Here is a 27,331-nt window from a genome sequence, read left to right as displayed (position 1 = left end):
GGGGAAAGTGTGGAGGGACCCCATTCCCCCTCATTTGGGAAGACAGAAAAGTATACCTTTTTGTTTTGAATGGGTCATATATGCACATGGCAGATTGCAAAAGATAAAAAATATATACATTAAAAAGTATGGTCTCTTTGAATTCCTTTAATGAACATATTAGTGTCCCCCTTATCCTTTGTTTGAGACAACCATTTTTATCAAGTACATGTGCCCCCCTCAATAGGCCACCTATGCACATATAAGCATATTTTTGTATAACCTGCTTTGTTTTCATACAAAAATTGTGGTATTCTCTGCACACGTTCCATAGCTTTGTATTTTTCACTTAATATGTAGAATGTTGTCCTTTATCAGGACTCATTCTTTCTAACGTCTAGCTGGATAGACTAACATGACCTAACTAGTGCTCTGTGGGTGGGCATTTCTGTTGGGTACAATTGTAGGGTATGTGCATAATGATTTCAAATGACACTGCAGCATTGCTCTCCATGAACTCTCCACTTTGTATTCACGACAACAGTAAGTGAGGTAGCCTGGGTTTCTGCATTCTCACTAGCACCTTGTCCTAGGGGTGTTCAACCTGTGGCCCATGGACCCCATGCAGCCCAGGATGGCTGTGAATGGGCCCAGCACAATATCATAAATTTACCTAAAACATTATCAGATCTTTTTGTGATCATGTGTTGCAGTGTATTTAACGTGGGGCCCAAGACACCTCTTCTTCCAGTGGTGCAGAGATGCCAAAAGGTTGGACAGCCCTAGTACTTCTCGACTTTTGTTAATCTGGTAAATGAAAAATGATATTTCAATGTAGTTTAAATTGGCACTTCCTTTGAGTGAGGTTAAACATAAAAGAATACCTTTGACTGTCAAGATATTAGATTTGATTGCCAACCTCTTGGGCCTTTTCCTTTCTAGTTTATATTCTCTGGCTAGATGATGTTACATATTCTTATTCAATTACCATCCACTTAGATGTCTCAAAGGCCACTTGCTTCCTGTTGCTGCTGTAATAAATTACCACAAGCCTAGTGGTTTAAAATAACCCAAATTTATTACGTTACAGTATTTATTATGTTTCTGTAGGTCAGAAATCCAAAACGGATCCCACTGGACTAACATCAGGGCTGTGTTTCTTGTAGAGGTTCTCAGGAGAACCTCCTTCTCCCCCTTTTTTTCTTGCCTCTTCCAGCTTCTGGAGGCTCCTGAGTTTCTTGGAGCACGGCCCCACCTCCACTTTCAAAGCCAAGTAGTGAAGCCTCTCTGTACCTCTGACTCTGACTGACTCTCCCATCTGTCAGGACCCTTGGGATTGCATTGGGCCCTCTCAGGATCCAGGATAATGGCTTTATCTTAAGGTCTGCATTTGGCAATCTTATTTCCACCTGCAACCTTTATTTTCTCTCACTGTGGAACCTAACACATCACAGGTTTCAGGGGGAGGATTTGGAGGCCTTATTTTACCTACCATATCACCTAAGCCCCACAAAACAAACAAAAAAAAAATCACGGTTTTCTACCCTGTACTTAGTTATCTTCTAATATCGTGTCTTGGTAAAGGGCTCCACTCTCCATCAGTTGAGCCAGTAGATACCTCAGAGTTGTCCTTGATTCCATTTTTGTTTTCCTCACTCTTTATACCTCATCTGTCAACTTTTGTGGATTTTACTTCCAGGATAGCTTTCACATCAAAGAAGGACATCTGTATCCACCACACCTGTACCAAGATGCATTTGACCTCTTGCTTGAGCCATGTAGAAACTTCCTACCTGGCCTCGCAGGATGGTGGGTTTTCATCATTGTCATCGTCGTCATTTTGGTTGCTTTCCTCCAGTTAAACTTTTATCATTTAAGAGATATTCTCACCTTACTATTTAAATTTTCTACAACGAGAAAACGATAGTTTATACATGCTAGTAGTAAAAATGTAGTCATGTGCAATTTTCTCTGAGGATTAAATCCATTGTCAGTAGAATAACTAAAAAATTATTTCTTAACCCATTTACTCATTCATTCAGCCATCCACTTAATGTGCATTGTATGCCTGCTCCATTTCACATATTGTCATAGGTTGGGAAATGGGTGGGTGAAAAAATAAAGTGATTAACTCCGAATTCCTCTTGTTTGGATAAATTCAAGCCCCACTGTTGAATATCCTTGGTAATTCCTTATTGAAAAGCAGGTAAGTCTACACACATTGGCTGAGTACTTTCTTTGTGTCAGGCACCGTTGTTAGGCACCCAGAACACAATCTATTGTGAGAGCTGCAGATTTCCTAGCCCCACATGACATATGGTAGAGATGGACACACAACATACATACACATAGATAGATACACATACTACATATGTACATAAGTACACATATACACAGGCACACAAGCATACAATTACATACATATAAACATCTGTATGTAGTTTGGAAAGGTGTGTGTATATGTAAATGGATGAGCTCATTGAATTGAGGGTAACTTCAGGAATTTGGCATCAACCAGCATTATTCGTCTGCACCCAGGGTCTTTGCTGGTGTGGTTTCCAGGCTGTTCTCTGGTTTAGTTTGCCCGCTTGTTTCCTGTGGGAGACACACGGGGATCTATCTGGCAGTTAGTCAGTTGACAGCAATAGCTTTAATTGTGTGTCTTGTGCCAAGGAAGAGAGTGGATGTTACCCAGGGTGGCCTATTTAAGACCTCATGAATATTGAGTGCCACATGTCTCATGTATAATTCATGTGCCATGAATATTTAGTGCCTTAGGCACCTCTTGTATATTTAGTGCCTCATGAATTTTAGGTGCCTTTTGTCTTCCTCCCTTTCTGTGTTCACGCACGTATGTTCAACCTTATCTAACATGTCTTATTACCTATTGATCCTTAATACAACTTAGGAGTTTCATCTACCCTTTCATTTTCCCATTATTGGGCAGATTTTCCTGCTCTATTGAGCAGAATTGACATTTCCCAAACAGTATATAGCAGTGTACATTCCAGGTGTCCTGTTACAAAGTTCCAGGAGCCCGCTGCCCAGGAGCTTTGGGGAAAGGAAAAGTATTTTTTATTTTCAAAATTTCAAGTCAGTCCATACACATATAGGTATTTTCCAATGTAGGATTTTTAATAAAGACTTGAGTATATTAAGGCTCAAAAATTAAATTTTTATGAAAAAGATAGTATTCTTGGCAGTTATTGATAAGATGGTTTGTACTTTCTGTGTATCGTGGGAAGTAATTCATTTCATTTCATTAGTAACTCGTCAGGAAGGGACCTAGGGTTTGCATCCTCTCTGCCACCTTCAGAGAGGGCTTCACATAGATTGTTTGCGAAGGTGTTTTTGAACAGACACGCCAGCCAGCCCCGCATACTGAGAGAAGTGATACGGGAAGTGTTTGTATACAATAGAAGTGCTTTTCCAATGCATTTGAAGCCAATTAAACTTGGAATCATAAAAAGTACACAAACTATAAATATTTTATTATACTCTTGAAATATAAATATACATTTATCTTTTGTTTTCTTATAAGGTCAAGGCGTTTTCTGAAATGGGACACTGATTGGAAACATTCATATTTGGGGGGTATTTGACAGACATATTTGGGAACAGATACAGCTGGCTTTCTGTAAATAGATGACACCCCAGATGGGAGTGGCTGCCCAGGGGTGCCTGGGTGTATTTTGTCAGCCTCGAGGGTTAGGGTCCTCTGTGTGTCAGCCTTTATGTTGTAGGAGGGAAGGGAAGGACGTTGGTGATGTGGAGGTATATTAGGAGAGCTGCTTCTACTGTTTTTGACACCTTTAGTTCTCTTTTGTGTCCACCTTGAAGCTGAGATTCTCTGCTCCATCTTGATAATAGCAGGTAGAAACAACATTTCTCATATTAGAGGCTCTCATTGGGGGCTTTCTGGAGCAGTTTTGGGTGGGCGGGGCCTGACCGCCTGAATGGAGTTCTTCAGCAGACTGGGCTTGAGGGCACAGTGTGTACCTGGTGTGGCGTGGCACGTGCACCGCATGTCTCCTCTGCAGTAATAGCTACTGTCCAGCACTGATGGAGCACCACGCCCTGGCTAAGCACTCTGAACGGAGTGCCTCTGCTCCTCATGACATTGGCTGACAGAGCAGATGCTGGCAGAGCCCTGCTCCTACCTCTCACCACTCAAGCACTAGGCAGGGTGACCAGCTATCCTAGTTTGCTCAGGACTGTGGGTTTTCCTGGGAGCTTGGATTTCAGGGTGACAACTTGGTTCACCTAACCCCTGTGAGTCCTGCCTTGTGGCACCATAGCCAGCAGAGCTTCTCCCAGCAGAGGCTCCCCCTCAGCCAGTGGCAGGATGTAACCAGTGGGTGAATAGCAGTGTCCGAGCCCCTCTAAGGGACAGCTTGGAGGCATCTTTCTGCTGTCTCTGAGAGATTCCTCCAGAGGTGGCCCGGAGGCCCGCAGAGGAAACCTGCTTAGACACCTATGGGAGCTTCCCTCTTCGCTGTATCCCCCTGCACTTTCCCACCTCCCTGTCAGCGACCCCTGGGATCAACTTCTGCATAAACTCCTTCCACTCAATACTTGTCACAGAGTCTTGTCACTTGCTTCTGGAGAATCCAGTAAAAACATATTAGTAGGAACTATTTTTACCCCCATTTCACGTGAAGAGGAAACGAAGGTGCAGGGAGGCTAAGTCATTTTGCTCACTTGGACAGCTGGTACCTGGTACAGCTGAGAATGAATTCCCAGTTACTACATTACATACAGCTTTTGTCCCCATCTTCATCCATTTGTAATTATTTCTGGATAATCTAAACTTGTATTTTTTCATATGGCATTAATAAGCAACCATCAGTCCAGGACGATTGTGGATGGTAGGTTCTTTTATCAGTTAACTTTATTGTCAGAGGATTGAGCATGGAGCAGAAGACTGCTCTTAGCAGAGTTTGGGACTGTTTTTACCGAGGAGAAATCCATCTTTCATACAGTGAGTTTCCAAAGCCAGTGTAGCTGCTGACTAAGGATCCAGTGCTGACCCCTCTCCCTGGGCTGCATGCAGGACTTGTGACAACTCCGATGTGACTGGATGTAACGGCCAGCTTGTGCAAAGGAGTTGTGTCTGCTGGTTCTTGGCTTTCATCCTGGAGCTCTCTTATCTATGAAATGACTCATTATAATGAAGTCTATTAAAAACAAATCTTTCCCTGTTTTAGAGGATCTCTTAAAATTTTTTCCTTAATTAAAAGAATTTTGGTGCTTTCAGTTCTATTTACTGCCAAGAAATGTGGTATGCATTGAGGAAGACTGTGATAGTTAGAGATGGTACTTGGATTTCTTGTAAACATGGATGCTTTAGGACATGAGTGTATTTTCCTCTTCCTTGAAAAGCAGGAGGCTTGGGAATTATACCAGATGTTAAAAGAATTGTTTTTTAATTTTTATTTTTTCATGTAAACCCACGGCCTAAACAAAAGTGTTCCAAGTTTCTCTAATAGAAAAATAAAAATGCCCTGGCTGGATGGCTTGGTTGGTTGGATAAGTGTCCTGCGCACCAAAAGTTTGTGGGTTTGATTCCCAGTCAGAGTACATGCCTGGGTTGCAGGTTCAATCCCTAATCAGGGTGTGTATGGGGGGCAATCAATCAATGCTTCTATTTCACACTGATGTCCCTTCCTTCCTCCCTCCCTCCTTCTCCTTCTCCTTCTCTCTCCCTCTCTAAAGTCAATAAACATATCTTAGGTGAGGATTAAAATAAAAAAAAGTGAGTCCACTTATCCAAACATTTAAGGTTCTTTTCCATTGTTCTCAATCTCTTATGGTTTTGTAAGTTCTTAGGCTATATATTTAAAAAAGGGGGGCAACTGCCTGGCAATTGATCAACAGAAATAAAATGAGATGTGGAGAAGTGTAGAATATAACCATATGCCCATGTTTAGACATCAGTGGGAAATATTTTACTTTAAAAACCTTTTATTTTAAAAGAATTTTGCTTTAGAGGAATTGATCTTTGACGAGATCTGCTGATTGGAAATGGGCTCGCCTTTTGTGCCCTGTGCCCTGAAGGCGCCACACACACACACACACACACACACACACACACACACACGTGCTCTTTCACAGGGCTTTAGGTGATGTGGAGTCGTAAGAACAAATGCCAGGAAGGATTCAGTCCAGGGTGGGCACGGCGTGGAGACTCCTCCCTTGATCTTGACTGAAAAGCACATTTATTTTACCTGTTGCGTGGTTGAAAGTATGGGAAGTTGAATTTCACTGGTGGGGAGGTTATAAAATGTAGCGAGATAACTATATTGCCAGATACTCTTATTATTAGGCACCAAGACATATACTATTTTGTGAAGGCTGATGTGCCCTCAGGAGTTGAGGTGGGTGATCTTTTCACCCTGCAGACACCCAGCCTTTCCTCACACGTGCCCTGCCTCTGAGGACTGTGGAGTACATGAACCGCTCTTCGTTCTTCTTGTACCTGGTTCTGTTTCTAGTCAACAAGTTTCATAGGGTTGCTAACGGTGTAAAAAGTAGTGCTTATAAGGTTTCTCAAGAAGAGGTGGTGCTATTTTTCTAGAATATATAGGATATATTTTCTAGAATATGACAAACCTTTGTATTATCTTCATATCTTTCATAATTTTATAAATGTGATTTTATTATGTTTTCAACTTCTTACTAGAAAGAAATTTCCACAGAAAACTTCATTAGAGGGAAAATAGTCTCTAACAAATACCTCAGTTATTATATTAATTGCCCTTATCTGAACACAGTCCTTTCTTTAGGTGGCGTGATGAGAAGTACATGCAGGATTTCATGTGTGGCCGACTTGGTTTTGGCTAAAATAAGGATAATGTTCTTTGCCTTCTCTTTTATCATTGCCTGTTTTTCCTTCTGTTTTGGGAAGGAGAATGGTGGAGAAAGTTGGGGACAGATTTTAATATCTTTAGAGAATAATCTGCAATAATGTTGATTGTCTTTCTAACTATACGTCCTTCAAATACTTTAAAAAATATCCCTCTGAATTTTCTTTTACTTAACTGTTCCTCTTCCTTTCTCTTTCCCTCATTCCCACCTGGAAAAGGGTCGGACACAGTACCAGATCAATGTTAACTGATTGATCTAGGAGCATCTCCATTTAAAAATGCTGAGACCAGTTTTTCTCCCTTTCACGGGCAAGAGGGTGAAGAGTAAGAGACTTTTCCTTTGCGAATATTTCTTCATAAACTCTAGCTACCCGATTGCCTCCCAGCCAACACTCTTACTGTAACCAATGCAATTTTGATGGTCTTTCACAAAGTCTAGGAGAAGAGGATGGGAGGGAACACCTGGCGTTTCTTTGTATTTTGTGATTCATCACATTTTTGGAAGTTCTTTGGATAAAGATAGCTCCAGAATTGCTTCAAGATGCATCCACTGAAGCTCAAGTTACTGTTTTCCTAATTGCTGGCGGCGAACCTTCTGCTCCTCCCTTCGCACTCCTTGTCTCTGCGTGTGAGTGTGAGGGGGTTTTTCATGCTTCATACAGCAGCACAATTTTGAGAAGCTGACTCCCAGCCCTTGCTGTTACAAGAGGCATGTAGTAAAGCACCCCATTTTTCAAAATCGTTTTTGTTGGCTTGTGATTGTGCTTGTTAAAGGTGCTTATTTGGGAACCCTGCAGCCCTGGTGTTCTGTTTCAGGCCTCTGAGTAGGTTTGGTTAAGCCGACTGGATTGCACACTGAGAGCATTCGTATGGATTCAGGGCCAGGGGACGGGAGGCTGAGGCTATCTCTGCAGCACCGTGGGGGGAGAAGCTTGGCAGGACCTTCTGGAAGGCAAGCATTCTAGCTCGGGTAGATATTTGAGGAATTTGGGCAAGATCTACTGTTTTGTATATTCATTTTGACTTTGAAAATATCCTTTGGAAATCAGACTTTACTGGGGCTAGATAGATGAGAAAATACAAATTCATAGAGCCGTTATTTTCTCACAGATACTTTTAGAAATGATTAGACTTATGATAAAAACTCTTAAGTGGTTTTTACTTCGATGGGTCTGAGTAGCTATATCCCAGGAAAATTTGGGAAGTAAAATATAGTATAATCATACTCTTTTTTAGCATACACATTCTGACCTTTTGATGAATACCTCTACTTTTTGTATGTTTTATTTAAGTAATAATAATTACAGTCATGTTGCACATAGTTTTATGAGACACTTAAAGAGCCTACCTAATTTTCTTTTTTAACTGGATATTTTGTTATAATCATTTTTCTTACTGTGTTCTTTCAAATCACATAAATCATCTTTTTAAATGATGGTAAAATGTTTGAATAACCATCCATCTAAATTTTCTTAATTCTCATATTGCTTTTCTCATGTATTTGCCTTTATAAATTTTACTAAAATGAACATATTTGTGTCAGTAGTTTCTGCTTTTTATTTAATGTTTTGGAATATATTCTTAGGACTTGGTCTCTTAGATATAGAATTATTGGGTCAAGTACATAGAAATTATAGTTTTTCTTTATATATTCCGTTATTTTTCAAAATGATTGCATGAATCTACACTTTACCACTGTACAAGCACTATATTTGTATACTGAATTTTAGGCTTACTATAATCATATAAACTATAAAACCTTCATCTGATACAATTTTCACAATTTCTCTGGAAAAGTACATAATTTTAAAAAAAGGATGGATTCAAGTATTGTATCTGACCCATTAAAGATCAAGAATTTATTTTCAAACCTTTCTGAAATCAGCCTGAACAGATTTAGCAAAAGCAGAAAGCTATTCCAGAGGCTTCTTACAGTGTATTTGAGGGTAGGTGCCCCAAACACGGATATTCAGAACTTGACTGAACATTGCCAACTCTCAACCCAAACAGGAGAAGAAATTTACATTACCTTGTTGGAAAGGTTTGACTATTTGGAGACTGGTGTATAATCTAGGCCTAAGACATTGCAGTTTCTTGAACTTAAGAAAAATGATCTGAAACTTTCCAAAGTAAACACAGTGCACAAAGCTGCTGAGAAGATGGAACTGTTCAAGAAAATGAATACCTACAGGCCCACTCTGCTATTATAGCAGATCCATTTTAATTGAGATAGAATGTGATTCCTGAACCAAAGTTACAATTCTGGGAATAAGAAAAAAGCTGCAACTTAGAATGTTCCTACCGTATTTGCATCATAAATATACACACATATTTTATGGAAGGAAATCGAGGTAATGATATCTGTTATAGCTTTTATCCTAGGCCAAAGACTATTACCTTAAAATTACTGTTCAAGCATTGTTGAGATGAAAACCACATTTAAAGGTGGTTTTCTGCCTACTGATGAAAAATGAATTCATGTTAACAAACCAAGAACTTTAAATGGAATAAATTATAATCAGATGTTAGGTTTCAATTAGCTTTAACAAAAACAAATGATTCTTTTCAGATGAGAATTGATGGCTTAGCCCTCGAAGAGTTTATCATTTTTCAAACCAAACGTTTTGAGAGGAGGTGATCTGCTTAATTTCATAAAAGTAGGCGTGTGATTTATCAGCTGCAGACTGCTGAGTTTAAGAAATAAGAGCTCCCCTAAATATTTTCCTAGGTCTTCTGAATGAGGGTGCCTTGATCTTTAGTAACTTGATTGTGCAAAGCCACATTTTATACAAGGTGGTCTTGTGCAGCTAGCTGTGGAAGCAGGGCTTGTTGGGAGTGTTGGTCAGGTCCCCCTGAGGAGGCCCCTTTGCTGCCCCTCTTTAATGTTTTGGAATATATTCTTAGGACTTGGTCTCCTAGATATAGAATTATTGGGGACCTGTCTGCCCTCATCCCACAAGCCTTTAGGTCATAGACTTCGTCCTCTCAAGCAGAGAAAAATGTCCCCCAGGACCAGTATTTTTTTAGCCCTTTAGACCTCTTCTAATGAGATGTAGTATGAGGCAGTTTGGGGTCAACAGGACTTGAATGTACGAAGTTTAGGAAGGGGCAGAAACAGTTTTGATGATAACATGTGAGTCAGTAACTGCATCCTCTGGTTAGTCCTGAAAAGCTGCTTCTCTCGCTGTAATAATTACATAATTGTAATGAATTATGTTAAAAACCCAGAACACTGGCATGACCTTGATGCCTAGAATGACTTATCATATTTAAACCCTCTACATGCTTCATAGTACTTCTTTGTGGTTCCGGGGTTAAGGTGGAATGCAATAGTCAGCAATGGGCAACTGGCTGGGGTTACAGAAAGCCATCTTGACGGAGGCTTTGGAAATAAAGCCTTGATCTTATTGTGTGATTCCAGGATGTCACAATGCCCAAGACTTAACTGTGTGTATGAATTATCTGGTATGGTACGTATATGAAAATGCAGATTACTGGACTCTCTTAAAAATTAAGATTCAGTGGGATCGTGGGTGGGGCCCAGAATGTGACTTTTTTCGTGAGCACCTCCCTCTTCTACTGTTACGCCTGCAGTCAACCGGAGTATTAGAGAACCCTTGTCCTATTGGACGAGGTATGTTTGCTTAATCAGACCTATCTCATTTGAGCTAGTGGAAGCAGCATGCAATGAAAAGAAGATGAATTTTGTGATAGTTAAATTGATTGACAACTTAAAAGAGTATGGAAAGATTAAAGATTATGGGAGTGAATTGCCCACTGTTCACTGACAGTGTAGAAAGGAGACATGGCACAGACATCTACTATTTGGAAGATCATTGACTGAAGAAAGGCCATTTCTAGAAGAAACACCCTACCAGTATTGCTCAAACAGGGGCATTGGCACAACGGGCAGGACAGTCCTTTGTTGAGTCCCAGTGGGCTCTTTGTGGCTGCCCTGACCACAGAGACCCAATGTCCCTGGACACTGAGTGTCTGCACTGAGGCCCTCCTGAACGCCTCCTGTGACAGCAACCGCTTGCCACCACTGCACACTCATACTTCCCAGCAGTCCTCTGTGGAGGGGTGCTTCCTCAGGTAAAGAATCATGTCCCCAGTCACTGGCGGGGGGGGTCCCTTTCTTCTCTGCTGCTCTGTACCTGTGGCTGCTTCTAGGAGCAGATACTACTTTAGTGCTCTGAGGCACATAAAGGGAAATTGAAGTTTTGGAAAGACAGACAGACACGGACATTCACAGCCTTCTTTCTCCCCAGAAGTCACTTTTCCCATCTCTCCATGTGTTGGTCCTTTCCCACTTTACGCAATCAGCTTAGAAGCTCCCTGTGATGTTCATTCTTAGAATTCCTGTTGTCCGTGACTCTTATATGTAATGTTCAACCTTTAAGAGTCTTGTCATTTTTATTGCTGACCTCAAAGAACTTACTGTTCAGTAAGACTGTAAGTTCTTTGAAGTCAAGGTTGCTGGCTTCCATATATTAAGTGCTTATAGAGTGCTTATTTGTATATTTTAGAGGTGAAAACAGAACCTTAGGGAGGCTAAATCACCGCCTGGAGTTATACTGCTAGTAAATGGCAGACCAAGTTGAACCCAGGTTTCTCTGACTCCACAACTTTTATCTTCTCACCATGTGCTGCCGGTACCAAATACATTTTGTTTAAATGAATCAGTAAATAAGCCTTTTAGTGTTGAGCTGAACTGGAGTAGTCCTCTTGAAAGCAGGCATATCTTTGTGTCTTCCTACCCCTGACCCATTTGGTGGGAAGAACAGTAAATAGACTGCCTTGTCGTGGATTTCTGCATATAACCTGAACTTTAAACATGCCTGGGACACATTTGGTTCTGATTTAAAACTGGTTGGCTTGCCCCATTGCCATGTTATTACAAACACAAAAGAAATATAAACTTCATTCCATTAAATAACCATCCACATAAACTCTTAAATAGTTTCATGGTTTTGGACTGGGCCAACACTGGATATTAAGGAAATGGTTATTAACATTATATATTTTATTCAAACTACTTTAATTCTTTAACCCTCCCATAACCCTTCCAAAATAACAACCAACCTTTTCTTTCTCCTTCAAGATGCTCCCAGGAGGTTAAGACAGATACAGCTTTGATTTCAGCTGCTGACTCTTGCTATTTCGAAACATTCCTTCTTTTCTGTAGCCTGTCACTGTGCTCTCTACTTGAATATTTTCAGTCCTCTTTGGGGAACAGCTAAGTAAGTTATCTCCTGTAGTAACACTGTACAGTGGAAATATAATGTGAACCACAAATGTAATTTAAAATTTTATTATCACATGTAAAATAAAACAGGTGAGATTAATTTTAATACAGTTTTTCTTTAACACAATGTATTAAAATGGTAGTATTTCAACATATAGTTTTAAAAATGAAATTTTTTTACTTTTTCTCTACTGAGTCTTTGAAATCCAGTATGTTTTTCGCTCTTGCAGCACATCTGGATGCAGACTAGCCACGTTTCAGTGGCCACAAGTGGCCAGTGGCTTTTGCTTCAGACAGTGCAACTCCATGGGAGGATCAACAGAAGCTCACTGTGGTGTGTTAGGTATTCATAACTCCACCCCCGCTAGCTTTTGATAAAGCCAGAAGAGCATTTTATTTTAAAAAATAATAATATGTAAATACTCAAAGTTGTCAAATAGTGTCTGTGATCCCAGGCCAGACTCAGTGGTGCTACGGGGCTCCCTTATGTAAGAAGAACGAGGGTCTAAAAGCAAGATGCTTGACGTGAACAAAGTACCTGTTAATCAGTTGGAGTGAGATACCATGGGTGTATGTTAGTTAGGGTCATCAGCTGACGAGGAGGTCTTCATTGTCAGGTCAACAAATTTGAAGCCTGAATAAACTCTTCACCAGAGTTGCTTGAAGAGTTCAAGTTAAAAGATGCTTGAAGCAATTCATAATGTAGTTTTAGATGGCCTCAGATTTTTGTGAATAATTGTTTTCCTACATTTGACGGCAACAGATACTTTCTGAACTAAAAGTTGCTAGACTAGAGCAGTGATTTTCAACCTTTTTCATCTCATGTTACACGTAACCTAATTACTGAAATTCTGCAGCACACCAAAAAATATATTCTTGCCGATGTGACAAAAAAAGTGTAATGTTCATTCATTCACACCAGATGGCTATTGTCGTGTTGGCTGTTGTCAGTTTTTTTATTTGACAGTCTGAGGGAAAAGACATCAGTGCCTCTGACTAAATAGTCAAGTGTCTCATGTTTTAAAAATTCTTGTGGCACATGGTTGAAGATGGCTGGGCTCAGGAAAATGCTTTGCTTGAGGCTCTGAATGTGGCAGGGCTGCCACCATCTTACATTGCATGTCCCCCCCCACACACACTGGAATGTTGGCAGAGCTTTACCTCCCTGAGAGATTTAGCATGTGACAAAAATCCCCTGCAGTTGCATTTTGAGAAGTGTGGTCTGCCAAGGAATTAATTGTTGGGGTTAGGACAGTGATTCTCAACTCAGGGGCTGTAACACTTTTTGAAACGAGTAGCATGCACGCGTTTTCCCTGACCTCCTTTTCCTTAGGTTATCAAATTAAAAAATGACAGCAGCCGACACAACAATAGCTGTCCAGTGTGAGTGAATCAAAATTATACCTATTTTTTTGCTTAGATGGGCAAAAATACATACTTTTTGGTGTGCCACAGAATTTTACTAATTAGTTTATGTGTGCCATGAGATGAAAAAAGTTGAAAATCGCTGGGTTAGTAGGTGTAAATCTTAAAGAGACAGCAGTGGCCCCCATTGCTAGAGTAAATAGATAGGACTCCTCCCCCTGCCCCCAGAGAGTCTTTGTCTTTCCTGTTAACTCCGTTTAAAAATTTGGTGAGAAGCGAAATTTTAAGGCATTGCCTCAGAGGATGCCTTCTTGGTATAGTTCAGTTAAGACCCATGATCTTGGTCCAAATTATTGTAGATAATCCATCTCTTTTCTTTCATATTCTTAGTTGTTGAGCCTTTTTAGAATGTGTCAAATTAGTAAGGTGTTATATGTATTTTATTTTATTTGACTTGATGTGACCTTTTAGTAAACATGGTCTTATTTCAATTAGATATACATAAAATTTTTCTCTTTTTGGTTTATGCATTTTAGAGAATGTCTCTTTCTGTCTTTTGGCTAGCTATTAAAAGTAGCTATGAATCACAGAAGTTTTCCAAATATTGGATTATTTAGTGCTTTCAGCTAGAAATTTCTTATTATAGGCCTAAGTTGTTAAAACTTCTCCACTGAGAGTTGTAGAAAGTCAGTACTTCAATCTAGAAGGTGCTGGGTTAATTGAGGCCTGTGGAGTTCTCTACTTGGTGTGGTTTTATTGGCTGGCTGTTACTCATCTCTGATAGTGTGTTAGTCATTCTGTCCTTTTAGGTAGCTTATATCCACATTTGACCTTCAGACTTTTGCTGGATTGTTTTATGCACTGTGGACTGAAAATGATGCTGTGACAAACCAGTAATGGTAAAATTCAGTTCACTCTCAAACAGGAAGAAGGATTTCAAATGATTTTTATCTAATTAAAAAGTTCAAGCTATTTAAAGCTTTCTGGACAACACAAAGGAGACAGTGATAAATGACCTAATAATTTTACCACTCAAATAACAATTGTTAACATTTTGGTGTTTATAGTTTTTTTCTAACATATAAACTATGTGTAATACACTCATATATACTTACCTGTAGAATTGAGATGATTCTGTACATCCTTACAGTCTCCTTAAATAATTTATTGCATTTAAAAAAAAGATTTTTATTTATTTTTAGAGAGAGGGGAAGGGAGGGAGACAGAAAGAGAGGGAGAGAAACATCAATGTGTGGTTGCCTCTCACATGCCCCCTACTGGAGGCCTGGTCTGCAGCCCAGGCATGTGACCTAGACTGGGAATCGAACCAGTGACCCTTTGGTTCACAGGCTGGCACTCAATTCACTGAGCCATGCCAGCCAGGGCAATTTATTGCATTTTTGAACATGGGAATTTTTAACTGCAAAAATAAAACAATATTTAAGAAAAAATTAAACTGAAGAAGAAAATCATTCTTAAATATCTAGCCACTATCAAGGTAAAATTTACATTACTTTTATTTATTTCTTTTTTATTTTTCTCAACAGGCCATGTGACACCCCCTCCTCCCCCCGCCAGGGCAGGTATATTTGATGTATTCACAGTGGACTTGGGAAGTAGGAAGGGAGTTTCAGGAAAGATGAGATCTGAGAATCCTTATATCTACTGTGACATACAGCATTCGAATGGCAGTATTCTATACTGAAGTTTAAACTTGAAAGTGTTCTTCAGTTGTCTAGAGAATTTGAATGATTTTAATTGTGAATTGAAGAAACCTTAAAAATAGGCTTGGACCTGGCTGGTGTGGCTCAGTTGGTTGCAGCATCATCCCATACACCAAAAGGTTGGGTTCAGTTCTCTGTCAGGGCACGTACCTAGGTTGTGGGTTCCATCCCCAGTCGGGGCATGTATGGGAGGCGGTCAAGTGATGTTTTTCTCTCACATTGATGCTTTTCTCTCTCTCTCCCTTCCTCTCTATTTAGAAAATCAAGAAACATTAAAAAAATAAAAATAGGCTTAACATCTACTATTTATTCAATCAGTGCTCAGAGATTTGCATGCATCTAGAGTGTTAGATATGATTCATGAACACAAAAGTCCTCCTGGTTTATACAGACACTGCATCTTCCACATCTTTTGCTGATTCCTCTGTCAGTGCAATTGGCCAGATAGTTGGAGGACTTTTCTGAGAACAGAAATATACAGAATAAAGTGTATGACATAGCTATTTTAGGATAAGGATTAAATTGATACCCTGAGTGAATGTTTTAAATTTTTACTAAAATGTTTTTACAGGAGATTCAGGCTCCGTAATGATGAGAAACTTATCTTTCAGGCGACCTTAAGGTACGGTAGCCTTCTTAGTTACAAATGTGCTGTAGTTGGGGCGTCTTTTAAAAATGGGAGGAATGCCCTGAATCTGTACAGATTTGAAGATTTATTTCTGAATTATTTTTATAATTTGAACTTGTTTTTTTCTTGCTCAGATTCCACAGGGGTGAAAAAACCCATGGCTTATCAAGGGAATGTTTAATAATCTTCAATGCAAAATGATTTTAAATACGAAATGCATAGCCCTTGTGTTTTTAGATTTGGCCCCATAAACCATAAGATGTTAACAATGAAAAAGCATTTCAGAATGAAAAGAATATTTAAACAAGTTTCCATGTGTCCTACAAAGAATTTAAAATTGAGCTCCTCCACCCCACTTTAATTCAGTAATTAACTGGATTTGCCCCTGAAGTTTGGGGGACTGTAATAGTTTACACCTGTTTCAACTTCTGCTGTTTTTATTGGCCATGGCTTTCACCATCCCGTATTTCTTGTGAAGCAAAAATATGAAATAAAATATGGCCAAGCACTGAATAAATTATAATAAACATAAAAATGAGTTGTTCAGCTTAAAATATGAAATGCTTTACCTGCACAACCCATGAAGCTGTGCTTCAGTAGTATTGAAATAATTTATTCTGTGTCATGAAAGTAAAGACAATTGCTTTCATTGGCAAGAAGAATCCAGGGTTTATACAATCAAACGATTAAATTTTGGAACATCAGGCAGAAGTCATATTGTAAAGACAGAAAAAGGCTACTAAATCATTATGTGTGTTTATATTACTGTGGAATAGAAAAGATGAGGGTGTAACAGTGTACAAAAATGTGAGGACTCAATGGAACTGTTATACCACAGAATATAATCAGACTTCAAAGGTCAAAGGATGTCATGAAATCAAATAGGGGCTGGCTCATTGCACAAGCAACATTTCCCCTGCAAATATACTGAAGAGAAAGCCACTGAATCCAGATATTATCATACCTCCTATTTTTTCTTGCAGTCCAACTCTCAGATGGACTCCCTAGAAGCAACCTTTATTCTTTAGGCCTGACGGTAGCTGCCTAGCTCTAGTGTTGGGTTAGGAGTAAAGCGACTTGCTTTTTAGCAACTGTCCAGAATGAGAAGAGCTAAATTACAGTCCTGTTAGGTTTAATTTGGGGAGAGCTGTGACTGTGAAAAGATCTTTTGGGAAAGTTGTCAGTAGAACTGAATTTTAATTTTGGCTTTCTCTCACTAGTTGGGTGGCTTTGGACATAGGGGCGAAGGTTGTGTAAAAGGGGGCATGACCTTGCCTGTTTTAATCTGCCAGTATAAGACACATATTTGTGGGGTGAGAGTGAACTTCCCTTTGTTCTTTTCTGGGTCTCTAAAATGAACATCTTAAATGCCTACATTTATATTGAGGAAAAATATATTCTACCAGCACCCCACCCCCCAATCTCTCACTTCTTCAGCATCTATATTTTGATACCAAGGATTTTAGAGTAAGTTAGAGAATTGAACTCTCACATTTGGGCACAGAAGCGTTCCTGTTTGTGGAGAGAAGACACTTCTGGTGAAATGGTGCTCTCCCTAGATTGGCCTCTGCGGCCTGGACAACTCTGCTTGGGTGTGGCCAGTGAAAGTCCCACAGGAGACCCAGCCATCTGGGAATTAGATAAGGACACTCCCTGCAAAGAGCCAGTGACTGGGACCCACAGTGGTTTCCACCTGAGACAATGATCTACCCAGGTTCCTTTACCAGGGCTCTAGTGGGCTTGGGAAATGACCACTTCTCATGATTTAGGAGAAAATCAGACTCAGATTTGGAGTTTCTCAGCATAAACATTTGTAATGAAAAAGAACAGCGATTTTTGGTGCTAATGAGTTTGCCATTTCTGGCGCCCTGCCTCCTCTTCCCCCACAAATCATAAGGTTGCTGAAAGGTGCAGATTTCTGGTTAAATTTTAGATGTTTCCCTGGAACGTGGTTAATTGTAGTTTGGATCTAACTAAGGCAATTTCCCCTTTTTTATTCATTCTGCTATTGAATGGCCATTCTGTGAAGTCTGTTCAGATTTGGAATGAGGGGGCATTTCAAGGTCGTGACATAATGGGTTTGTCATGAGCAAAATAAGTGTCCAAAAGGGAGTTTCTGTGATGAAATATAGTTGTATCATGAAATTTAAACTGATGAATTCTAAGTTGTGTTAAGAGTTCTGTGTGTGTGAAAGGGGTGATTATCTGCCTTCCTTGATAGGCCTTTGAAGATATCTTTGATTCTAAAATTTCTTTTCGAAGAAGAGTTTCCTTGATGTCATAGAATTTTTTCACAACTTTCTGCCCTGGTATGTAGTTTTCATTGCCAAGCAGTTGTGTTATTTATTAGGACCCCTTTAAACGATTTTCAGCTTTAGAGTTAAAGGCAGCCAGAGAGGTGGCTGAACTGAAGCTCCTGCAAGGCAGCCGATACCTCGATGTGTGTTTTTGGGTTGGGCTCTGACCTTTCACCTTGTGTGGGTGGCCCCTCTAGCCGAGGGTCCACCACATTTGCCAGTTTATTTAGAAAGATTAAACTTTGCTTTTCTTCTGTTCAAATTTTCATTTAATGTTTTTAAAAAGGCTTTAATGCTGACATACTTCCAAGTTAGAGAGTGAAAAATCATAATTCGTAGAGTTAACTGTGTGGAATCTTTTTGTGGAAATGTGTGCTTCAGATGCTCACCTCAGGGTCTATACTTGGTTCATGCCATTCACAGTGTGATGTTTGTGCAAAACACAAAGTTAAAGTGGTATTGGCATTATGTATTCATTTTTTGCTGCTGTAACAAATGACCACAAACACAGTGACTCACAATGTGAATTAATTATCTCATGTTTTGGAGGTCAGAGGTCTGACGTGTGTGTCACTGGGCTACATCAAGGAGCTTCAGTCTCACAAGGACCCCTTGTGATTACATTGGGGGCCCCTGGCTAATTCAGGATTATCCTTCTATCTCAGGATTCTTGATTTAATCACCTCTGCAAAATCCCTCTTGCCAGTAAGCTGACAGATCGATAGGTTCCAGGGATCAGGACAAGAACATCTTTGGTGGTGGGCAAGGTAATGTAGCCTGCCAAACATCGGAATCCAATTTTTAATTGTTTATTTCTTTTTAGCTATTTTTCATGCATTTCCTCAGTTTGTCCTTGGTAATCACAGAGGTCTGTACTCTGTGTTCTCTTTGTTGGATAAAAACCTGATGACAAAAACACACTTCTACAAAGTTGTGTCCTGTCTTGTATTTAACTGTGTAATTTTAAAAAAAAGTCGGTGGGAAAACAGTTAATAATACCTGTTATTATTTTGAAGGCAGAGAGAATTTCTTTGAATTTTGAATCCTTCTCCTAACAATGATCTGTCATACTTCTTGGGTCTTTAATCATTTTAACAAGTTCCAGAGTTCTCACCCCAGCTCCTTTTGCTGTCCGGGCGAGAGGGGGCTGCTCCAGGTAACCACTGCCCCTCTGCGTTCTAATTGGGCACCTGTTGGGTGTTCACCCCCTAAAAGATGCACTTGGAGGCCCGTGGCAAGCAAGATGCTGTTGGCTTTTGTCCTCTCTCCCTTTAGTCAAACGTCGCACCTCTCCCCGCAGATGAAAAGAAAAAATGTTAACAGTCTTAAGACATTTGAACATAGAGAACTGGGTTTGTCCTATATTTATAGGCTACCATTTAGATACAAAAAGACTTCAAATACAGCAGCCTTTTAATTAATCTTACATGAAGTTTTGTTGCCTGCGACTTTACCATTACTGTTTAATTCTCATTTTTTTTCCTCTCTCTTCATATAAGCCAATGAAGGAGTGAATTGAAGTAGTATATGATGCCAGCCGAAATTCAAGCAGAGTGTATAGTCATTGCAAAATATAAAACTGACACAGCTCACCAGGCCCTGTACCACTAGCCCTGGTGAAAAGGCGGCCACAGGCCTGGGACTGATTACAGACAGGAAGTGCTTAGGGTGCTACAGCTGATTATATTGGTAGTTACAGTTGTTCACATAGTTCCTTAACTACAAAAGGAGATTACTTTCATCTTCATGTGAAAATAGAGATTTGTGAGTCTTTCAGACAGGAAAGGAGTGGGAAATTATCTCAAGATGTATAATTGCGATTGGATTGGCATTTTATTCTTTATCAAGTTTGTATCCCCTGAGGAAGCCTGTTGGCAGTCACTGAGCTTTGGGAGGGCAAGAGTGGCATCTTGTTTACCTTGGTATTCTCATACCTGATACTCGACAGTTTTTGAGTACATAGGTTGAAAAAAAAAGAAACTATTTTAAATGTTTACATTTTTATTTACAGCTGCTGCTGAAGGAAAAGGCAAAAGTGGGGAAGACTTTTTTCAAAAGGTAAGTTGCTTTTTACTCCTGCCTTGGTGATAATGATTGGAGAAACATACCTGTCTCACTAGCTGCAGTAGAAGCTCCTGAAAGCACTCCCTCCACGAGAAAGGAGATAGGTTCTTGATAGACAGCTGGGGGTGCTCCAGGCTTGGAAAGGGTGGGCCGCTGTTTGTCACCGTACTTTTGTCAAAAGGCTCCTTCTCGGCAAATCTGATGAAGTTTTTGCCTGGAGACAAGGAGGGCTGCCAAATGTGCTGTCTTGATTATCTCCTTTTACTCTTGCTCCCTATTTTCTTCTTCCCCAAACACATTCCTGACCTGAGAGGTAAAGAGAAGGAATCCCCTCAAAGCCTTCCTCTTTTCCTGTAAGCATAACTGTGGGCAGATAATATAATCCATGAAGATGTACCTTTAGACCTGCTTGCTCACAGTTGGTAACCATGTCAACTCTGTCCTTGGGTATCTTCTGAAAGCTGTGATCTCAGTGCAGACAGTGGCCCGTCATGTATAACACAGGGACATAGGAGTGGAGCTGATTAAAAAATGAATATGAGAAACTAGTAAGAATAGTTGATTAATTCTGATCAGCTCTATTTCTTAAAATAAATGTGCCATATAAGGGAAGATACCAGTTGTGTCCAAGAAATTGATTCAAGTTCATGTTCCTCTTTCTTTTATTTATTTGGATTTATTGTGTTTGTGTCTTTGCTGTTTGGGATCCAGAAAACGTGCGTAGGAACAAGTATATAGTTACCTTAGGCGTCGGGAAGAGTAAAAATATAGCAGCGACTATGTAGAAGATTAAATAATGCTGTAGAGGGTCATCAAGCCCTTGGAAAGCACCTATGTGTAACCAGATGTGGCCTTTACAAGCCTCTTTATTCTCTTGCCTTCTGTGTGATCTCCTTTTATTTTTTGTCAATCTCATCATTCATCTGCATACTCTGCCAAGAGTATTAAAAGCAAATATTTTCAGAGCAGATACTTATATTGCCATTTCTTCATTCTGAAAATATTTATTTACCACCTGCTGTGTGCTACACACTGGAGAGGCCAACATGAGCAAGGCATCAGCCCTGCACTGAAGGAATTAGTCTGGTGTCTGGTGATAGGATCACAGAAATAGCAGGAGAGCCTGGGGCCACAGAGGATTAAGCACTTAACTGGGACTTTGGGAGATTAGAGAGGACTTCTTGAGGTCTTCAGAAGAGTAGAAGTTAGCCACGGGAAGAGGTAGGCTTGGGTGGATTGAAAGACCCAGAATGTAGGGAGGCTCAGAGGTGGAAGAATTTATGTGGCATTCATACCTTAGATGTTTGGCTGGCATACAACATACGAGGGGTTCATAGTGCAAGGTGAGCTACACTACCCTATATGATGAAGTACCTTCTTTCAGTGGGAGAGGGGATGGATTTCCTAAAGGGATTTAAATTTTAAAAAATTGAAAATGCTGGGTGGGCCAAATAGAATGTGCCAGACCACAGTTTTCCATCCCTGCTTTAGGTTCATGCTGTTGTTTATATGCTATGCCTGAAGCCCTTTACTTGGCAATATGTGACGTTGGTTAATATCCAACTTGTTCTTAGTCCTTGGGCATTTTGGAATGCCCTGCCTTTAGCTGGGGCGGGCTTGCTGCAAGGGGAAGAAGACAAGACAAGGAGCAGATGCTCAGGTTTGCCTTGGGTTGGCTGTGGTAGGAAACGTAGATGATATCTGTGGAAGGAATTTTTTTTTTCGTTTTCTTTAACTTGCAGATAGATGTAAAAAGCAGACTGTTGAGCTTTGTATGACTCAGACATTTTAAAAGCTGAATCAAAACACAGCGTATGTGGTCATAAAGGACCTTCATTCTTAGAAGATTTGCTAATATTTATCACTCTTTGTGGAGCCGTATATACATTCCAGCAGTTTAAATGGAAACACATGTTTCCACCCAGGAACATGTGTGTCCCACAAACTGTGGGTTAGAATTGCACATTCTGTTCTTGGTTACAGGTTAATGAGGTTCCTGAGTAACTAAACGAGAATAGTTTTCATCTCCTCATTTTCTTCTTTAGTTCATTAGAAAGTGTCTTCCTGATAGACAAGTGTCCATATAGATTGGGATACTCACTCTGGAAAAAAACCTGTACGTTAAAGGCAAACATCCCAAATTCCAGGAAAGTAATTTTCAGCGTCTTGACCAGACAGAAATAGACATTATGGTTCATCTGCAGTAGAATGAAGTAATGGAGAAGTGTTGAATTGTTCTCCAGGAACTTTTTTCTGGTCACACGTATTCCAGTTTCACATAATGACATTTGGGGAAACATTTAAGAACAAGAAAGAGGCCATATTGCTGGTCATTAGCATCTTTGAAAAATACTTTGCTATTTCCAGAGTGATGAAAATTCAAAGGCTCCATATGCATATTAGAATGTGTTTTGGCTTTGACTATAGGTGTGTATCACAAACCAAAATTGAAACCTCTCTAAGCTGAGTTTAAATTTTGACTACCCTTATTATTTAAAAGAAATGTTTTAGTCTGGAAGGATACCTTTCTAGCTTCATACAGTCTCTCTGTAAAGAGGGGATTGGAGGAGGAGTGTGAAACTTTTTATATATTGCTTCATTTTTCTTTTGTACCTTTAAAATATATGTAAAAATGTAGAGATATAATTATTAACCTAAATTAAGTGTTCTCACTGGAAAAGTTTGAAATTAAAAAATGAAAGAAAATTAAAAATGTCTATAAGAATACGAATTGGTAGGTTTCTCCAAAGAGTTTAATTGCAGTTTGTCAACTACTAAGATGGTCAAATGCATTGTCTTAAATTTGAAGCTGTAATAGTGGTTCAGTTTACTATCTGTACACATGAACTTTTCCCATTCAGTCCTAGTTATTGTTTCAGAAATCTACCTGGTTTTCTATATACTGTTTTATTGCACATGTTTGAAACATTTTATTTCCCCTGATACTCTGTTAGGGCAAAAAACTAACCAGTTATAGCAGAGAAACCCAATAATACCATGACTTAAGGAACCGAGTTATTTTACTTTCACATAACAGTCTAAGGTGAGTATTCCCACTTGGTGGGTGGTATTGTTCCATACTGTCAGTGAGAGACCCAGATTCCTTCTGTGAAGTTGCTCTGCTGTTCCGTAAGTCATGGGCCTCATCTGTGTGGTTGAAGGTGGGTCGTCGCCGTGTCCAAATGTGAGCTGATACAGAACAAGAGAGTGTGGAGGAGGTGGGCCATGGTCTTAAAGGTCAGGGCTGGATGTCGCATATCTCACCTCTTCTCACATTCCCTTGGGGAAAACTTATTTGTGGGGCCTTATATAACTGCAGCGAGGGGGTGGGAAGGGGAAGAGGAGCATAGGGATTTTGCAAGCGCTATGCAGCAAAAGACAGATCGTTAGGAAAAATGTATGTGGTTAAAGTTTTATGTCTTCATGTGCCTTTGAAACCTTTTATATTACTTTGTTAGGGCTGCTGTAAAAATGTTCAACAAACTGGGTGGCTTCAAAAACAAAACTCTGTTGTCTCGCAGTTCTGGAGGCTGGAAGTCCAACATGAGGGCGCAGCAGGGTTAGTGCCTTCTGAAGGCTGTGAGACAGTGTTGCCCTCTTTGGCCTGTTGAGTGCCACCCTGATCTCTGCCTTCATCTTCATGTGCAATTTCCTCTGTGTATGTCTCTGTCCAAACTTCCTCTTTTTATAAGGACACCAGTCATATTGGCTTGGATCATATGCAGTTACTAGGGTGATCACACCTCACCATTCACTAATTGCATCTGCGATGACTATTTCCAAATAAGGCCACATTTGGAGGTACTGGGGTTAGGATCTCACTGTGGGAATTTGGGGCCAGCACAGTTCAACCTCTAATACCCTTTAATGGAGGAAATGATTTTGCAGAAAAGTTTACTATAACCAGAAGAATTTGCCAAAACTGTAAATGTTATTTATTACATTTTGATGCTCAATTTGATTTGTAGATTTTAACTGCCTAGTCTAAAAAATTTGTACCAAATCTGTATTTTTCTTATTACAAGTCATTTCTAAATTGTCTAAAATAAATATATAATTGACATGTAAGGAAGTGAAAAAAATCTAATTCGTTACCCTACCGTTGAAAGACACCTACTGCTTATACAACCGTAGTCCTTTCTGTCCATAGTGCTTTTTAATATGCTCTGATTGGCTGGTGGGATTACCAATAGACTGTTTGCATTAGCTTTATCCCAAATGCTTTCCTATGTTAAAACTTTGCAAGTTTCCCCAGTAATTGTACTTATTCTTTGTCTCTAACTACACTGACAAAGGGAGGGAATGGATACAACTTTATCAGTATTCTCTCTAGTTCTTTGTCCACTGCTCATGGCGGCCTTAATTGAAACACATGGAAATGATCTGGCTTTTACAGTGCTTTGGGCAGTTGTTCATGGCTTACTCACTGTCTGTCCTGTTTCCTTTTAATCAGTTCTTTTTTTTTCCCTCTTGTGAAATGACTATGGCCAGATCCTGGAGGGGAAAATGTGTTTCAGTATATTAGGTAGGGATGGGTATAGTGATTGTATTACAGATGTGACTCATCAAAGCAAAAATGCTTCAGGAACCTTGAATCCCAATGGCTGGAGAAGACAAAATACAGTCAGCATCATAACTGATGAAAGCCAACTTTTCCATTGCATTGGGTTATATACATGCTTTCTCCAGAGTACACAGCACATATTTTAAATGTGGGGATATTTTATACCCTTAAAATATGTAGGTTTGCAACACTGACATATAAACTGTGACTTTCACAAAGGCTAACAGTATGGCTGATACAAATAAGATCGAGTTTGGTGGTTTATGTGGTATATTTTTGCTGCTTTCAAACTTATCCTTCTTCAGCAAACATTAGTTTTGTCATTTTGAGCCTGGAAAGTAGCAAATGTTTTCTTCTGGTGCGAATGGCTGGGAGGAGTATTTGCTTTCATCTGTTCCTCCAAATGAGTGTGCTAGGTGGTCTTAGGTGGGTCTGCCTGGATCTTTTTACTGAAGGGGAAGCAGAAACCTCTGCTTTAAGTAAAATTGCTTCAACTTTCTCCCCTGGCCACTATTTTGTGTATGTTGAATAGAACACATTCCTTTGGTAGTAGAAATAATTTTTAATTATTTCAAGATGAATTCAGTAAACTATAGCCCATGGTATACCCTCTTTTTTTTTTTACTCGGAGTCTTTCTGCTTAAACATTTTAAGTCAAATTGGATATAAATAAAATTAGGACTTTTAAAAAATATTTTATTTATTGATTCTAGAGGGAGGGAGAAAGAGAGGGAGAGAAACATCATGAAACATCAGTTGATTGTCTCCCTCATGTCCCCATCTGGGGACCTGGCCCACAACCCAGGCATGTGCCCCAACCAGGGACTGAACCTGTGACCTTTCCCTTTGCTGGACGATGCACAACCCACTGAGCAACACCAGTCAGGGAGAAATTAGGATATTTTAATCTTAGTATTTGTTTCAATAGGTGATACATTCATATGGTTCACAATTTAAATATTACTAAAGGTGTGTGTGTGTGTGTGTGTGTGTGTGTGTGTGTGTGTGTGTGTATAGAAGAGTATTCGATGTCATGGTTGTGAAGATGTGCTGAGAAAGCTATGCAGAAATACAGCATTGATTCCAAACCTAGGCAAAGGTTATTACCAGTGGATATCATCACTAATGGATAGTTAGGCCTTAAAACTGACATTCAGGGACCCCGAGTTCTTATTCCATTATGGCCCTGAGAGTAAGTTTTAGTGTGAGAATCTGCAATCATGCTTCTCTTAATCTGGCTTAATAGGGATACCTGAACATATACAACACCTGGAAGAAAGGAAGAATCCAAAAATGCAGGTTGTCTGATCCTGTTCTAGAATGGTGTTAAGGATAAGAATTGATCCTATTTTATATCTTATAATTTGTTCTGTCTTCTCTCAAGAGCCTAGCAAGTATGGGTGAGTGGGCAGTCCACCAGCAACAGGCATTGGGTGGTTAAGGATAGAGCTGTCATGTGCCTCTTAGCAATTGGAATAGCTGCACGAAGTAGGCAGGAGTTGGTTTCTGGATTGTAAGATTGAACTTAATAATATATAAAAGTATTTAATTAAAATTTCTGGACAAAATATGCATTCACTTAATAAAAAGTCTACCAATATATAGAAACATGATTAAAAGTCTAATTGCTCCCCAAAATTCACAGAATTAAAGGTTAGCTTGATAATGAACTGTGTGAATTAAGAAATTCTCAAAAGAAATGTAAATTTATTATTATTGAGCAGAATAAAGTAACAAACACAGTTTGCTTCCTGGATGAATGTCTACCAAGTTTGTTTTACTTACTTCCATTAAAATTAACAGTTTAGATTTTTAAGAAATTGTGTTACATAGTATAACTATGCTTTAATTTGAGTATGATTTCTTTACATTTTTGGAGAGTCCTTTCTTCAAAAGAACACAAATTAACCTCAATTCATTATGCTCTGAATTACTACAAATTCTGAATTAATTAATTTTAAATATGTAAACTTCAGGAAAAAAAGAAAAAGCCTTGGTGATTTGCTTCCCCTCCATGCTTGGGCCATCTCGGTCCCGTTTGTACTCCTGTGAACCTGAGAAGCCCGTGGTCAGACTGCATTCTCAAGCGCACTGCGTGCCACTCTGGAGTTCTGTTGTAATGTCATGTACTTGGTTTTTTTTTCGGCAATGACTTCACACAACTGCCCTGTGAAAATCCCATGATCACATTTGCTGTTTTATTACTTTCTGCAACCATGGAAGTGGAAGATGTCATTGAGAGTCCTTTAAAAAGTGTGATGGTAGTGAATACACCCTAATTGCTACTACAAGTTTTTATGTAAAATTTTTTTATCCTCACCAGAGGACATGCCTACTGATTTGGGGTGGGGGCTGGGGAGCAGGGAGAGAGAAAGAGAGAAACAGAAAGAGAAAGAGACATTGGTGTGAGAGAGAGACATCCATTTGTTGCCTCTTGTATGTGCCTGATAGGGGACTGAAGCCACAACCCACAACCTGGAATCGAACCTCCATCCTTTTGGTTTATGGTACAACACTCTAACCAATAGAGCCACACCAACCAAGGCACTACTATAATTTTTTAAAGTGAATAATAATTTTAAAGCAATATCTGGTG

At 39.5% G+C, this 27,331-nt stretch overlaps 1 protein-coding gene across 3 annotated transcripts in view; it reads left to right on the top strand.

The window, feature by feature from the left end:
- Positions 1-27,331, top strand: part of BICC1 (BicC family RNA binding protein 1) — a 263,766-nt gene that overhangs the window by 64,209 nt on the left and 172,226 nt on the right. For all 3 annotated transcript variants that reach the window (XM_045842264.1, XM_045842263.1, XM_045842265.1), the window contains exon 2: positions 20,119-20,165. In XM_045842264.1, coding sequence (XP_045698220.1) covers positions 20,119-20,165 — 47 coding nt within the window. The remainder of the gene's footprint in view (positions 1-20,118; positions 20,166-27,331) is intronic.

This window comes from Phyllostomus hastatus, unplaced genomic scaffold, assembly GCF_019186645.2.
Source record: "Phyllostomus hastatus isolate PE091 unplaced genomic scaffold, TTU_PhHast_1.1 phas_contig_38, whole genome shotgun sequence".
Taxonomy (NCBI): Eukaryota; Metazoa; Chordata; class Mammalia; order Chiroptera; family Phyllostomidae; genus Phyllostomus; species Phyllostomus hastatus.
Note: the sequence above shows the minus strand (reverse complement) of the source record. Positions and strands in the feature narration are given on the sequence as shown.